The sequence below is a fragment of the Myxocyprinus asiaticus genome, chromosome 34 (assembly GCF_019703515.2).
Source record: "Myxocyprinus asiaticus isolate MX2 ecotype Aquarium Trade chromosome 34, UBuf_Myxa_2, whole genome shotgun sequence".
Classification (NCBI taxonomy): domain Eukaryota; kingdom Metazoa; phylum Chordata; class Actinopteri; order Cypriniformes; family Catostomidae; genus Myxocyprinus; species Myxocyprinus asiaticus.
The window spans coordinates 38417497-38431392 of NC_059377.1; the positions used below are offsets into that span (position 1 = coordinate 38417497).

A 13896-nucleotide genomic window follows, 5' to 3' on the forward strand; every position below is an offset into this window, starting at 1 on the left:
CAAACGTGGCACATTGTAAGAGAAAAGGAAGAGAGGAAAACGTTTCACCAGATGCAGTACATTGTAAACTGTCAAACACACACACAGCACTTTCAGTGTCAAAATAAAAGCTCCAGGTGAAGGTGAAGCAAATAGGACAGAAATGTATTACTTATGTAAAATGAATAATAATTAAAAAAATGATGATAATTCAGTATTATAATAATAAACTTGACTGGATCTAACAGTAATAATTTAGTATTATGCTATATTAAACTGGCTTCCAAAAAAACAGGTCGTTTTTGCACACCTTGTTTATTCCATTTTATTTTTTTAAATGCAAATATAAGAAGTAATGTTTTTTATAAAGCTTATATGTATCATTGTATATACAATATAAAAGTGCATCAAACTGTGGGAAACATGCCTTCATTATTTTTAACTAGATTTTTATTCTGTGCCTTTTAATCAATATTGAATCTATTTGGCTGTTTGGATAAATGATTCCTCTGATAAAAATAAATAAAAAAAATCACTTTTGAGCCATTTCAGAGCAAATACATAATTATCAATATATATATATAAAATATAGTCAATAGGCTGAAAAATACTGAGATATATCAAGATTTTTACAGCCATTTTGCCCAGCCCAACTGCCAATAGAAATACTGTTCAAGAAAGTGTTCACAATTAAAGGGTGTCCTCTTAAAGGGTCATCTTTAAAACATTAATAAATAAAAAAATAAAATAAATAAATAAAATATACAGTGAAACAGAGAGGAAAACACTGTATCTGTTCACTGTGTACCGGCTTGTGTCCACTTTGTGATAAGGTCTCAGCCCACTTTTTACCATTATTGTTTGGAAACCAGTTAGAAGTTAAGAAATGACTGCATTTTGATATACAGAATAATTGTTCACCCCTACAAGAGCCCAATTGTGTATTTACAGCAAAGTAACCCAAACCGCCAGGCTGTTTAGATATTTACACTCATAATTCACAATCAGGGTTTGATAATGGCACAAATAACTGCTGCCTGAAGCTACATTCAGACAAGGGCAAAAACATGTTTTGGAGCACGTTTGTGATAAATCAACTCAAACACTCTGGATTATTGTACCAGTGTTCCATAATTGTGCAAAAACTGTAAAAAGGGCATACCATTCAACAAAAAGAGAAGGAACCAGACTGCACTTTAAAATCACAAACGATTTTGCAATTATTGTTGTTCACCCCCTTTGAACAAGACAAAAAGGTAGCACACCTGTGTCTTTGTCCTTGGCTTTGTACACCTGGCCGTAGGTTCCTTCTCCAATAATGCCAATGATGTCAAACTTATCCACACAACGCTTCCCCCAATCACTTTGAGTCTGTTTCCTCTCTCCATATCTCGGACAGCAAATCCTGTACACATTTGACATGGGCACTTGAGAACAGTACACTTGTGAAAACTTTATGCATTCTAATTTTTATGTTTAGCAATTTCTACCATTTCGTTTAAACAAATAAAACTCTTGAGAAACGACCTGGATGCTGAGCAGTGATACTCACTTTGGTCTCTTCTTGTAGGATGGTTGAAAAAGGGGTGGGGGCTCTTGGAAAGGTGACTGTGGAGGGGAGGGGTCTCCCCCAGGAAGCACTGGAGGGAGGGGCAACTCACTGAGAAGACGTGTCCTAACTTCTTTTTCCTTGTCTTTCTCCTTCTCCCTTTCCTTTCGTGATGACCTTTGGGAAAGACTGATCTTCTTTGGACTGAGAGAAAGAAAGAGAAAGGTTTATTTGAACTCAGTACTCAGGCCTGCTGTAATTCATTTCTATGCCACTCGAGTAGAAATAATGCATTTTCAAAGGTTTTGCACAAAGAGTTTTGGGGGTATTTACACTTATAAAACTTCCACTTATTTACACTTCATGCATATTTACTGATCGGATTGCTATCCGATTGGATAACCACATTCCATTTACACTTGGCCACATCAATGTGTTTCCGATAAACGGATAAAAATCCGATCTTTAATTTCCGCGCTATATGAAAATAAAAAAGTTCACGTCCGTGATTATGCAAATGCTGGGCAGGGAATTAAAATTATTTGATTTATTTTTTGATTCCAAGTGACTCTGTGTGCACGCTGTGTATTTTTCCCCTCAGGGCTTGTCATAGTTTAGATGAATCATGCACGTTAGCTGAGCTTAATGTCAGTGTTTAGTTTCAGTTTTGTCAGCAACAAATAAATGTAAAAAGAGTCTCCCCTACAATGTGCATCCGTTTCTAACTTTGTTATTCTTTATTGCACAACGAGAGTCCTAAGCAATTATTTATTTGCAGCTGTTATGTTTTACATTTTCCCCATACTGACGTAGCACTGTTTTGGCAGAGTAAAGTTTACATATGTAGCTTGAACAGCCAGTTGCATTTACACTTGACTGAGTTTCGTCTGGAATGCATCACAAACTAACTCCAGAGTGTTAAGTTGAAAATAGTTTTGAAGACTCTGCCTTCTGTTGTACTCAGCTGCTATTTGAAAGGAACAACTTGCCTTGTGTGCACATGCTTCTCCAGTGCTGTCTGTACTGTCACTCGCCTGGTGTGTGTGTGTGTGTGTGTATGTGTGCACGCGCTACTGGAGTGTTGAGCTCTGTCTCTACCTCAGACATGATGTCACGCTGCGCTGTGTTCAAGTTTGTTTCTGGGATGATTTATGCTGCTTTCCATTCAAATCATAATTTCCAAATTTCTAATGGGAAAAGTACAAAGGAACACCACTTAATGTTGAACTTCAAACTTGGAAACAAGGCCCTGTTCTAGATCAAGATCTGAGGGTGCTTCAGAAAATATTGGGGGTTAGCACCCACAAGCACCCATGAAACCAGACCTGTTGGGAAATCGTGCGGAAATCTATAACTTCGATTCACCGAGATGCAGGTGTGTGTTGCCACGCAAAAATGTCGGCACCCAGGGAGATTTAGAGAGTCAATAATAAACATTCACTTTTATTTAGGGCTGTTGATTTTACCCATTCATTTAGTGCGATTATACACTCATAAGCTAAAACATTATGACCACCTGTCTAATATGCTGTTGGTCCTCCGCGGCAAGGCATGGACTCTACAAGTCCCCTGAAGATGTCCTGTGGTATCTGGCACCAAGACATTAGCAGCAGATCCTTCAAGTCCTGTAAGTTGTGAGGTGGAGCCACCATGGATTGGACTTGTTGGTCCAGCACATCCCACAGATGCTCAATTGGATTCAGATCTGGGGAATGGGGAGTGAGGCCAGGGCAACACCTTAAAGTATTTATCATGTTCCTCAAAACATTCCCGAATACAACGTGTGCAGTGTGGCAGAGCGCATTATCCTGCTGAAAGAGGCCTCTGGCATCAGGGAATACCATTGCCATGAAGGGGTGTACCTAATCTGCAACTATGTTTAGGTAGGTGGCACGTGTCCCAGGGACCCAGGGTTTCCCAACAGAACATTGTCCAGAGCATCACACTCCCTCTACTGGTTTGTCGTCTTCCCACAGTGCATCCTGGTGCCATCACTTCCCCAGGTAAACAGCACACACGTACACGGCCATCCAACACATTGACTACAAGAACTGATGAGACCTCGACATGTGGCCTTGTTAGGAGATGATCAACATTATTCGCTTCATCTGCTAGTGGTCAATGTTTTGGCTCAATGGTGTATAAAAATAACAGGTTAAAAAAGACTGACGTGTACGTAAATTCCGTAATAAGTACGGATTTTCCTACCATACGAGCAATTCAAGCTTGACATATATCTGTTTATACGAGCCATGTCAAAAGGTGGCAGTGAGCCGCAACAAACCTCACAAGCAGCGCAGCCACAGAATGAGAATTGCTCACAGTGGAAGCACAACAGGTGGGCAAAGCACAACAGAATATAGGAATGTTGAGATGCAATTTTCAACATTTCCATGACTTTTAACTTGACAAAGTGTCCTAGAAATGCTGCGTTTGATGCTGAATATCAGTGAGACACTCCAAATGCATCCGTCTGAGGCACACACATGAACAGAGAGACAATTAAAAATAGCACAGACAGACCGCAAGAATGCGTACTGTGAGAAATGGACACATTGACGAACTGAATGCAAATTGATTGGTGTCAATTGTAGGCTACTTCAATGATATGAGAATAAAACAACCAACCCTGTCCACGGTTTTTTTTTGTGTGGATTTTCTCCCTTTTTTCTCCCGAATTTGCCATGCCCAATTCCCAATGCACTCTAGGTCCTCGTGGTGGTGAAGTGACTCGACTCAATTTGGGTGGCGGAGGACAAATCTCAGTTGCCTCCACATCTGAGACGTCAATCCGCACATCTCATCACGTGGCTTGTTAAGCGCGTTACCGCGGAGACCTAGCATGTGTCGAGGCTCACACTATTCTCCGCGGCATCCACGCACAACTCACCACGCACCCCACCAAGAGCAAGAACCACATTATAGCGACCACGAGGTGGTTAATCCAACGTGACTCTACCCACCTTAGCAACCGGGTCAATTGGTTGCTAAGGAAGCCTGACTGGAGTCACTCAACACGCCCTGGATTCGAACTTGCGACTCCAGGTGTGGTAGTCAACATCTTTACTTGCTGAGCTACCCAGGACCCATATATTGAGTTAAGAAACTTTTTGTATCGTCTAATCAATACTTTATTTATCTGCCACAATAATGCAATTTATTGCATACTGAATTGCATTTTATATTTATTATAGACCCTACATATTATATTTATAAATTTTTGAATTATCTTTATTTGGGGACCTTTTAGCAAATAATGATGTATGTGATTAATTCAATTAATTAATCAGCATGCCATGTAATTAATTTGATTAAAAAAAAAATATTGATTGATAGCCCTGCTTTTATTAAATAATATCCATTAATGAGTCAAAGTTCCTACATTAAATTATAATAAAACTTGTTCAGCTAACATTTGTAGAGGACAGGTGTTCAAAACACGGTTAATTATCTCTTTTGATTACCGTAAACCTTTTGAACAAATGCTAGCATTGCAGCATCGATTATCAGATTGGTTGCTATGAGACGTCTCTGTTGACAATTGTTGAAAATTAAAAATAAAGGCCCCTCTTTGACACATTTGTGTATAGTTGTCAGGTAGTAGTCACTGAATTTCATATTTAGTGAAAAGTCAGTCACGCCTGATTATTATTGATCACCGTTTTCATGATTGATAATTGCTCTCACTTCTGAGTACTCGTGCCAATTCCAACTCCACATGCGACCATGCAATATTTTTTGGCAGAGATACACCAGCCTGTTCTCAGCTTGCACTCTCTAGAGGCTAAACATGCATCTGAAATAATTATAAATTTCAGAAATAAACAAAAGCTATGTAATACGTGGATTCTACAGAATAGATAAAACGATGTTTTTATCTAAGTATATGTTGCCTGCCATGCAGAAAGAAAATCATGCGTATAAACCTATGCTTGCTCGCATGTCGTTTTAAAGTTTAGAAGCTGGACTTTACAATGCAAATTGGCCATATAACCTACAGTAACAAGTGCTTTTTAATTTGCTGACAAATTAGAATTTCTGTTTTCATTATTTATCATTATTTATCATCATTTATTATAATTTATTATTATACTATAAAAACGTATTTACTGTACACAAAACTGACAAACATATGGTCAAAACAACAAACAGATCGGAAAGGTCTCAAGTAGAATGCAAATATTCTAACAATACCACTCACATACCGAATATACACAGCGTAAAATCCCAGAGAAAAAAAAGCACAGATTTTGAAGTTGTAAACAGATATATTTGTCACATTTCCACTTGTAAATTCATTAAACAAACAGAATATAAAAATATCAGATGCTCCCGATTAAAACGAGTCGATATAATGTATATCTTTAAATAATCTTGGAGAAAATGTGACGCTACCTCAAATCTTTTCTTTATTATCATGGGGGGACAGTCTCTGGTTAAAAAGCGGACCAATCACAGCTGCTGTGGTCTGCAGTGATGCAACACATTGTTACCATTTTGGAGAGGTGCACGTTAGGCTACGCCATAACCCCGTAATAACACACAGCATACGCCATAGGTTCGACACAAGTATAAATTGGCCATTAGTACACCTGCTATGAAATTGAGATACATGATCATGTGACCAAGAGCCAGAGTGCACAAATGGAGAAAAACTGCCAGTGCATTTGGAGCATCTGCTGCATAATGCACCATATAATGGTGAAATCACTTAGTGTTCCCACAGTCCAGAGATCAGGGCAACATGATGGGATGTGGACTTCACATCCATCATTCCCTTAAATAAGGATGACTTTATTTGAAAGCACCAACATATTTGCCATCGATCAGACAAACAGACAGCCCCTCCTCAAAACCACAGAATTGGTGGACCCAAAGTTGCCATATCAGGCTGATCGGAATTCAGAAATAAACTGAACAACAGTTTTTACAATTTTGGGGGAATCTGAATTGAATGCACCATGAACAGCGCCGGGTAGATTAGTCCTGTAATGTACTCGGGTGCCGATTACAAATTAAACAATTTAAATGTTAATCCGTTACATCATTTTTTAGGTAATCAAATCTGATAATTGGGGCCTGGGTAGCTCAGCGAGTATCGATGCTGACTACCACTACTGGATTCGCGGGTTTGAATCCAGGGTGTGTGGAGTGAATCCAGACAGGTCTCCTAAGCAACCAAATTGGCCCGGTTGCTAGGGAGGGTAGCGTCACATGGGGTAACCTTCTCGTGGTTGCGATTAAGTGGTTCTCAGTCTCAATGGGGCACGTGGTAAGTTGTGCGTGTATCGCGGAGAATAGCATGAGCCTCCACATGCTGTGAGTCTCTGCGGTGTCATGCACAGCAAACCACGTGATAAAATGCACGGATTGACTATCTCAGAAGCGGAGGCAACTGAGACTTGTCCTCCACCACCCAGATTGAGGTGAGTAACCGTGCCACCACGAGGACCTAATAAGTAGTGGGAATTGGGCATTCTGAAAATTGGAAGAAAAGGGGAAACTTTTTTTTTTTAGCTGATAATATTTGGATTACCCATAAAAATATGCAATTTTGATCAATCCAATCATTCATTTTAAATATATTAAATACTAATAAACAACACCTTTCATCGAACATTAGGAAACAAAATCAAGGGAAGCTTGCTATTTGTCAGAGTAAAGAAGATACTTAAAGCACCATAAAAATTACTGTTACTCAAGACAGAAATCAATGACAACAGCTTGTATTTTTTTTTTAACTTGATCATTTAGGGAATTAGGAATAAGGATTGGAATTTTTATTATCCAGCTTTGAAATCAATAATGAGAGAATCTCTCTAGATATGATGGAAGTATGTCCCTAGAGATGTACGATTTGTACCTGCTCATAATTATTCATAAGTGTGGCCTTAACCTAAAACAGGTGCTTTTTTCCCATCCTGAAAAATGGGCTTAAGTGCATTTGCATGGTGTGAAAGCACAAAGATGCATGTGACCGACACCTCTGAAATGTTAGTTTAAAACATGTGTTTATACAGAAGAGCGTCAAAAATTATGAACAGGTGGATGAGGGCTTGTTTGAAATATTTTTTTTTTCAATGCTGGGTGCAAATACACAGCTCATTATTTATTTGTGCATTAATTTAGAAACTGATTTTAATACAGAAACCAAATGCCCTGTATGTGTATAGTGAATTGTATTTAAACACTTATTTGAGATAACTGCGATTATTGTGCACTTCAAATTCCATTTCACATTTTAAAAGCATAAATAAGGGAATTTTAAGCAAATACATAAACGCCATGAACAGCGCATTTGTGTGTCATTCAGTTGAACTCCAAGCTTCACTGAGCCACACCGCAGACGTCAACCAGAGCAGCTCCAGTCAGGAAGACCACGTGAAGCACTCAAGTGATCTGATGTGTCGCTGTCAGCAGAGGTGCGCGCCAAACTCCAATGAACAAATAAAGAACAAATATAAACTTTGATAGTGAATGCAAAGCACTCCGGCTTCACATTAAATAATTGTGTAATGGCTAATGTTTCTGGCCACGCAGTGTTAATGACACAGTGACAGAGGGGAGGAGATGCACGCTTACTCTATTACTGAAGATCAAATGAAACGATCTGTCAAATGTTTTGCTTCATGAGAAATAATTAGAACAGAAATATTTTACTATTGCTTAATATAATATAAAATATTATATAATATATATATTTATATACTGTATATAAAAATGTTTAATCTATATTTTAAACGAGTTCCAAAAACAACAGTGTAAATGTAAAATTTAAAATTAGTTAAACAAAAATACATATTTTAAGTATTTAGAAATAGTTTTTAAATCAAAATATTATGTCATTTATAGTTTTAAAGCCTTAAAATGAAATCATATCCCTATTTTATTATTTAAATTATATATTTGAAAGTAAATATTTTTAAAAAGACTTAAGTTGTATGAAACACACTTGCACCTGAAGAAATATGACAATTTATATGACAATTAATCGTGAAAGCCTTAAGAGACAGTTAATCATCATAGCCCCAAAACAGACAATTAATCGTCATAATCTCAATTATTTGTTTGACAATTAATCGTCAGACAAATTTCATAATCGTGACAGGCCTAATGATGCCCAATGTTTTACTGCTCCTTTGCAGAGCCACAAAATTTCCAAGAAAACATTTTTACCATACATACAGTATCTCACAGAAGCGAGTACACCCCTCATATTTTAGTAAATATTTTATTATATCTTTTCATGTGACAACACTGAAGAAATGACACTTTGCTACAATGTAAAGTAGTGAGTGTACAGCTTGTATAACAGTGTAAATTTGCTGTCCCCTCAAAATAACTCAACACACAGCCATTAATGTCAAAACCGCTGGCAACAAAAGTGAGTACACCCCTAAGTGAAAATGTCCAAATTAGGCACAATTAGCCATTTTCCCTCCCCGGTGTCATGCGATTCATTAGTGTTACATGGTCTCAGGTGTGAATGGGGAGCAGGTGTGTTAAACTTGGTGTTATCGCGCTCACTCTCTCATACTGGTCACTGGAAGTTCAACATGGCACCTCATGGCAAAGAACTCTCTGAGGATCTGAAAAAAAGAATTGTTGCTCTACATAAAGATGGCCTAGGCTATAAGAAGATTGCCAAGACCCTGAAACTGAGCTGCAGCACGGTGGCCATGACCATACAGCGGTTTAACAGGACAGGTTCCACTCAGAACAGGCCTCGCCATGGTTGACCAAAGAAGTTGAGTGCATGTGCTCAGCGTCATATCCAGAGGTTGTCTTTGGGAAATTGACGTATGAGTGCTGCCAGCATTGCTGCAGAGGTTGAAGGGGTGGGGGGGTCAGCCTGTCAGTGCTCAGACCATACGCTGCACACTGCATCAAATTGGTCTGCATGGCTGTCATCCCAGAAGGAAGCCTCTTCTAAAGATGATGCACAAGAAAGTCCGCAAACAGTTTGCTGAAGACAAGCAGACTAAGGACATGGATTACTGGAACCATGTCCTATGGTCTGATGAGACCAAGATAAACTTATTTGGTTCAGATGGTGTCAAGCATGTGTGGCGGCAACCAGGTGAGGAGCACAAAGACAAGTGTGTCTTGCCTACAGTCAAGCATGGTGGTGGGAGTGTCATGGTCTGGGGCTGCATGAGTGCTGCCGACACTGGGGAGCTACAGTTCATTAAGGGAACCATGAATGCCAACATGTACTGTGACATACTGAAGCAGAGCATGATCCCCTCCCTTCGGAGACATGGCCGCAGGACAGTATAAGGCAGTGCTGGAAAATAATGGTGGCCACACAAAATATTGACACTTTGGGCCCAATTTGGACATTTTCACTTAGGGGTGTACTCACTTTTGTTGCCAGCGGTTTAGACATTAATGGCTGTGTGTTGAGTTATTTTGAGGGGACAGCAAATTTACACTGTTATACAAGCTGTACACTCACTACTTTACATTGTAGCAAAGTGTCATTTCTTCAGTGTTGTCACATGAAAAGATATAACAAAATATTTACTAAAATGTGAGGGGTGTACTCACTTCTGTGAGATACTGTATCTAGTCAACTCAAGACTCACCTGTTCCTGCAGTCTCCCAGAAGAACTGGCGGAAGGGGAAGAGGTGGAAGTGTGGAAGTCTTCATAGGGTGTGCAGGACTTCGTGTAGATTTCTGAGTGGGGCTTTTAGGCCGAGAGGAAACGGACATAGCAGGCGCTGCGGGTGGAGGTGCCGGCTGAGGACTGTTTAAAGGGAGAGGTGGAGGGGACGAGAGAGGAAGAGGGGGCGGAGAGTTTGCTGGAAGAGGCGGAGGAGATGAGAGAGGTAGCGGTGGTGGACCAGATAATGGGAGAGGTGGAGGAGGAGCCACAGTCGGCTCCTCTACTGTAACAGTGTTCGGAGATGGAGAGGGCGGCCTTTGAGGGTCAGGGGGCGGAGCCGTCTCTAGTGTCACCTCTGTGTTTTCCGCCGGCACATTTGCCATGTTGGACGTGTTCAGGCGGAGCAAAGGAGAGTTTTTAGCGGCAGCCGCCTGACGCTCCTTCTTCCTCCTCGTCAGCTCAGCCCCAAGGCTGGATGTGATTGGTAGACGTGAAGAGGAAGGGGAGCGGCCTTCTGGTCGACTGCTGGAGGAGCCTCTGCTGGTACCTCCGGAATATAATGAATGTTTCTTAGTGCGAGAATGAGATGAGGAGCGGCGAGAGGAGGAGTAGTGTGGAGAATGGCTTCGGGAACGCCTGGTGGGAGAGAAGCGATAGAAATGTTTCAAAATCAAACATGCTCAATTGTTCAAATTAACTTAATTAGGGCACTAACTCATGTAAAGATTTTGTAGTCACCTTAAATGCATTTTATACCAACAATATAAACAAAAGGAAAGTAACGCAATATCAACAATATGGGTGGGTCAGCAAGGTCAACAAGTCACCCAACAACTGAATAGCCAATTAGTGATGTTGACTAGTCAGTATCAACATTTCTTTTATTTAGGGATGCACCAATATGGAATTTCTGGGCCAATGCGATAACCGATAATTCACAGCTCATTGTGGCCGATACGATAACCAATGTATTTTTGTTAAGTTTTAAACCTGGAACTGCTTGTCAACTCATTAAAATCTTCTCATTTGAAAACAATTGTAATTTAAAAGCTTGGAATCTGGACTTGCTGCTATTTAAGGTTTGGCGAATGTAACATGAACCAGAAATGTGCCTATATTACAGACGTATGCTGATTTGAATGAGAAATATATGACAATACACTTGCATAAATTATATGGTGCCCATTTATATAAGTGTTGACGGTAATAGTAATGAAGCGCTAACAGAAAGAGAGTAATGAACTTTAACAGCTGTAATAATGCATTAAATCAAAATGAGGCTATAAACTACATGTAACGAACCTTAAACAAAACACACAATACAAACCCTAATCTCTGTATACAGTGTTATATTTATGATAGCAGCCAGACTGCGAGTATAGTGGTAGTTTGTGTGTATGTGCGCGCTTTAAGTTCATTCAGAGACGCTTGTTAAAACGCTCATCTGTGACACTTCCTCTGTATAACTTATTAAATGTGAACACAACAATCATAATGAGAGTAGGTAACATCATACAGATCGAACAGTCATGAGTCATAACGTTAGAAAAGTCTCAGCTCATAAAATACAACAAGCACATACACTTAACTCACAAACTAGTGTTTTTAGCCAGAGTCACTCTGAGAACTATTTCAAGAAATGTACCGTTTTAGGTTGTGTTTGGGTTTGTTTTGATCGCAATGCTGTCCGTTAAGTTACAATGTGCTTTTCCCCCACAGTCTGTTTCATGAAGTAATAAGCGAAAATGATTGACCCCAATTAACAGACACATGTTTGTCGCATTTTGTTTATTGCCTCATGACACAAACAGAATATGGGAAATGGTATGTCGTTAGAGCAGATGACTAGAAGCAGCCCCAAAACAACGTAACAAGGTGCAGATATGTTGAAATAATCCCCACAAAGCAACGAGCTTGTCTTTCACTCACACAGACATGCGGTGTGTGCACACGCACACTGTGGCTTGAGACTGCCCGAGTCCCTTCATGAAGGAAAGAAGACACAGACTGTCAGAGATTCTCTGCCGCAAGCAAATAAACCGTAACAAATTATTAGTGAAAAATCTGCCGTAATTCCATTACCGACGTGATAATATTTTGATATTCCCGGTTATCGGCCAATAATATATCGGCTGCTGATGAATTGTGCATCCCTACTTTTATTAGTTACTTTAGTGGCAGTGCTGGAAATGGGTGAATTTAGAGAACGTACTGGAAAAAGTTGTAGCGTGTAATGCACCAATCAATCGGCCACTGATTGCAATCAGATGATATTCATCTTAAATCTGTGATCTACAATCGGCTGATCGTGCCTAGATTCAGGGCTGATCTTTTTTTAATTGCAGTAAGCATGACACTGCAGCCACTGCAGGGTCATTTAATGCAGTGGTTCTCAACCCTGTTCCTGGAGGCCCCCCAACACTGCACATTTTGTGTACCTCCCTTTCCTGACACAACCAATTTAGGTCTTGGAGTCTCCACTAACAGGATGAGTTGAATCAGGTGTTTCATTAGGGAGATATCCAAAATGTGTAGTGTTGGGGAACAGGTGAATTACAGACTGAGTCAAGACTACCAGGGGCACGTGGGGCAACGTTCATCGACTTTGAAAACAAATTATTATGTATGCTTAAATATGTGGGCCCCAGAGCTTATACAAGGCCCCCTCAACAAGGCACTGTGACTATGAAGTCCTCCAGCCCTCTTTTAGGACCATTTTGCCTTCCTGTTTCTAATAAACATTTTTGAGCAACTCTAACCTTATAACGCTGCATGTTTCATATTTAATATTTGACTTTCTAAAGCCTCTACATCATCATCACGATGTGTATGAGATGTCTACTGTCTCCTGGTGAAAGTTTTCATGCTGTATTGGAAGTAGAAGACCTTGTTAAGTTGTATGAGGCCCCCTGGACCTCAAAGGCCGCCCTCTCCATCTCCATCTCCAAAATAGCTACCATTATGATTTGACGCATTCATCTTTTTTATGTGAAATCTTTGCTGATTTTGAAGTAAAATTAACAATGTTTATTTTGCTACTGATATTTCAAAATGAGTATTTATCGAATTCAAGCAACATGCGTTTAAAATTTCATTATTTTGTAGAAAATTAGGTTTAGGATAAACAGGTTTAAAAATATATAATTTTCTGACTATTATTTAATATGTTAGGCTTTATATGGTTAAGCATTATTCTTTGTATAAATTATAAAAGTGTGTCAAGGGGCACTTAAAAAAAATAGTTGATCAGATCGGTATCGGCCAACAAACATTTTTTAATATATCTGTGATTGCATTGGCCTCATCAATAGTGCAATATAGTCAAACATTAACTGCCAGCATGCTAAAGGCCAAAGTAAACTGGTTTTCCAATGTTTGATGAAGTTAAAATATTTCAGAATTTATTATGGCCCCTTTAAATATACGCATTTTGTTTGCATAATTAGTATTGCCATTTTTACATTATAACAAACGTTAAAATGGTACTGTCTCTTTAAGAACAGTAGCTGTTCAGCAAACGTGTTTGCGGTTTCTTTACCACATCCTGGGGCCTTGCTAGTCATAATCTGCCCCTGTGTTGGGGGGCCTCCAGGAACAGGGTTGAGAACCACTGATGTAATGGTAATTCTAAGCATTCATTTTACACTTTCAGACATGCAGTCATTCAGATAAAAATGGCAGTTTGTTTTAAAAATATATTACTACATGTGTATGAATGGTAAGGTGCCTATTTTTAAGAGACATTACAGTAGTATTTCT

The 13896-nt window shown here is 39.4% G+C and overlaps 1 protein-coding gene across 1 annotated transcript in view; it reads right to left on the reverse strand.

The window, feature by feature from the left end:
* LOC127424794 (cyclin-dependent kinase 12-like) overlaps positions 1-13896 on the reverse strand; it is a 41035-nt gene that overhangs the window by 17206 nt on the left and 9933 nt on the right. The window contains exons 2-4 of the mRNA XM_051670207.1: positions 10117-10773; positions 1532-1732; positions 1245-1384 (exon numbers count right to left, since the gene is read on the reverse strand). Of these exons, the coding sequence (XP_051526167.1) occupies positions 1245-1384; positions 1532-1732; positions 10117-10773 (998 nt within the window). The remainder of the gene's footprint in view (positions 1-1244; positions 1385-1531; positions 1733-10116; positions 10774-13896) is intronic.